Here is a 2,302-nt window from a genome sequence, read left to right as displayed (position 1 = left end):
GGGGGGGCGGGGTGGATGTGCATATAGAAATCACTTCTTTCGGCCACAAGGCACTTCTAACAGCCCACCTCCATCAGGCAGCCCACCATACTCTCCTAACAGTTTTCCATTTCCTGTGCGGGAACAGCCCCTAACTCCTCCCCGAGTGAAGAACCAGCCCTTAGCAGGTCCCCGGGACACCCCACCTTCAGGTGCCGGCGCACTTTCTCAATGAAGAATTTCCAGCACGCCTCCCGGGTGTCCGTCAGGCCCAGGGACTTCACTTGCGGCCGCATAGAGGAGATGATGTTCTCCACCTCGTCGTCCGTAAACAGCCCCGGGATCTCCCCCGAGGCCAGCAGGTCATTGATCAGCACCAGAAACTGCTCCTCGGCCACCTGGGAGTCCGTCATCAGGAACACCGAGGGAACGTTCTTCACGGCCGACTTGATGTACTGGGCGCCGAGGTCGAGCTGGACCCGAGGAGGACACCCTCAGAGGTCTTGCCAAGAAGATGCTTATGTAGCAGTAACTTCCACCACCACCCAGACGGGGGCACCCGGAGATCAGCTCCGTAAGAAATGGGCAGGGTCTGTAGATGGAGACCCAGGGCCTTCAGTGGAGGACACCCAGGCTTGTGGCGGCTCTACTCGCCACAGGTCCAAAGTGGAAGCAACCCGGGCGTCCCTCGACGGATGGATGCATAAACAAACACAATGGGGTCCATTCACACAGTGGGATATTATTCTGCCTTAAGAAGGAAGGAAATTCTGACCATGCTACAACACAGAGGAACCTAGAAGACATTATGCTGAGTGAAATCAGCCAGTCACAAAAGGACAAATAGGATTTGTCCTCATATGAGTAGGATTCCACTCATATCCTGCATAGGATTCCCTGGCAGAGTCGGATTCATGGAGACAGAAAGTAGAACGGTGGGTGCCAGGGGCTGTGGGGAGCGGGCAGGGGGAGTTAGTGTTTCGTGGGGACAGAGTTTCTGTTTGGGAAGATGAGAAAGTTCTGGAGATGGACGGTGGGGATGGTGACACAACTATGCGAACGTATTAATGCCACTGAATGGTGTGGTTAAAGTGGTAAATTTTGTGTTGTGTATGCTTTACCACAAGAAAAGGAATAAAAAGCTTAAATGAAGACCCTGGAAGAGGCCCCAAATAAATACACCACAGGCTGGGAGGGGGAGGCTGGAAAGAATGAATAAGCCTCGAAGTATTCCCTCTGCTTATCGTAACTCCTATCACATTACTAGTAGGTTTTAAAGAAATAACTTGACAAAACAATTGCATGGTAATTCTGGATGAATAAATGAAGGAGAATAGTTAAAAACAAAACAAAACACAACAGCATGTTACAGAGCAGTATGAATAGCTTGCTATTTTTGAAAAGTATGCCAGTTTACACATATAACTTGTAAATATATATTAAAATGTCTGTCAGTGTCATCCAAGTATGAATGTGAATTTTCAGGGGTTTGGTGATTTGCTTTTCTTTACCGTCTAATTTTTAAATAAGACCTGAGAGCCTCTGTAATTATTTTAAAGGCTTTAAAATGTCCATTGTAGGCATCCCGAGTAGCCCTCTTCTGCCCTTTGGAAGCAGCACACCTCCCTGACGTCTGTTCAGAGAGAAACGTCACCAAGGCCCCTCAGCTGGAGCTGACAGGGGTATAACTGGGGTCAAAAGGCAAGCTCCAAATTCCAGGTTTTGGGGACAAAAGCTTAAAAAACAAATCAAAGGGAAGCCCTGAGCCTGGGAGAGCAGAGGCCTCAGGTGGGATCCGAGCCCTGGTCGCGCCCTCGGGTGTGGCCTCCAAGGCAGGTCCTACTTGGGGAGGCGGCCGGGCCTTGGTGTTGAGACACATCACTCTTCCCATTTTACAGTCCGTCATGGATGTGGGCTGGGGGCCGACAACGCCGGAATCAGCCGTACGTATCTAAACGCGGGAGCTTCACTGCGCGCGTGAGCCCAGCGGTCGTCCTGGGGGAGGTGAGTGTGGCGACTGCACAACAGAGGGCAGCTCCTGGCTGGTGCGGGCTCAGCCTATCACCCCTGAGGGTTCCTCCCTCCTGTGGTTTGGGAATGAACGAATTTGGGAGGGGCCTCGAAGTTCCACCAAGTTCAGCTTTTGAATCTGGTTCGACTGGCTGAGGCAGCAAGGGATCTGCTTGGAGTGAGGGAAGCTAGTTGCTGCAGGGACCCAGGTCAGAGCGGAATGTTCTGGAAAGGCCGATGGTCCCTAAAGGCCGAGGGCCGGCGTGGCGGCCCCGGACCTGCAGCACCGCCCTTCCCCCATCCTGCTTGCTCG

General features: G+C 52.3%; 1 protein-coding gene across 1 annotated transcript in view; it reads right to left on the bottom strand.

The window, feature by feature from the left end:
- The window catches only part of DNAH17 (dynein axonemal heavy chain 17), a 115,481-nt gene that overhangs the window by 39,613 nt on the left and 73,566 nt on the right, over window positions 1-2,302 (bottom strand). Inside the window, exon 54 of the mRNA XM_007462391.1 lies at window positions 186-452. Coding sequence (XP_007462453.1) covers window positions 186-452 — 267 coding nt within the window. The remainder of the gene's footprint in view (window positions 1-185; window positions 453-2,302) is intronic.

This window comes from Lipotes vexillifer, unplaced genomic scaffold (genome assembly GCF_000442215.2).
Source record: "Lipotes vexillifer unplaced genomic scaffold, Lipotes_vexillifer_v1.1 scaffold1691, whole genome shotgun sequence".
NCBI lineage: Eukaryota > Metazoa > Chordata > Mammalia > Artiodactyla > Lipotidae > Lipotes > Lipotes vexillifer.
The sequence above is the reverse complement of the archived record's forward strand: the minus strand, read 5'-3'. Positions and strand labels throughout refer to the sequence as shown.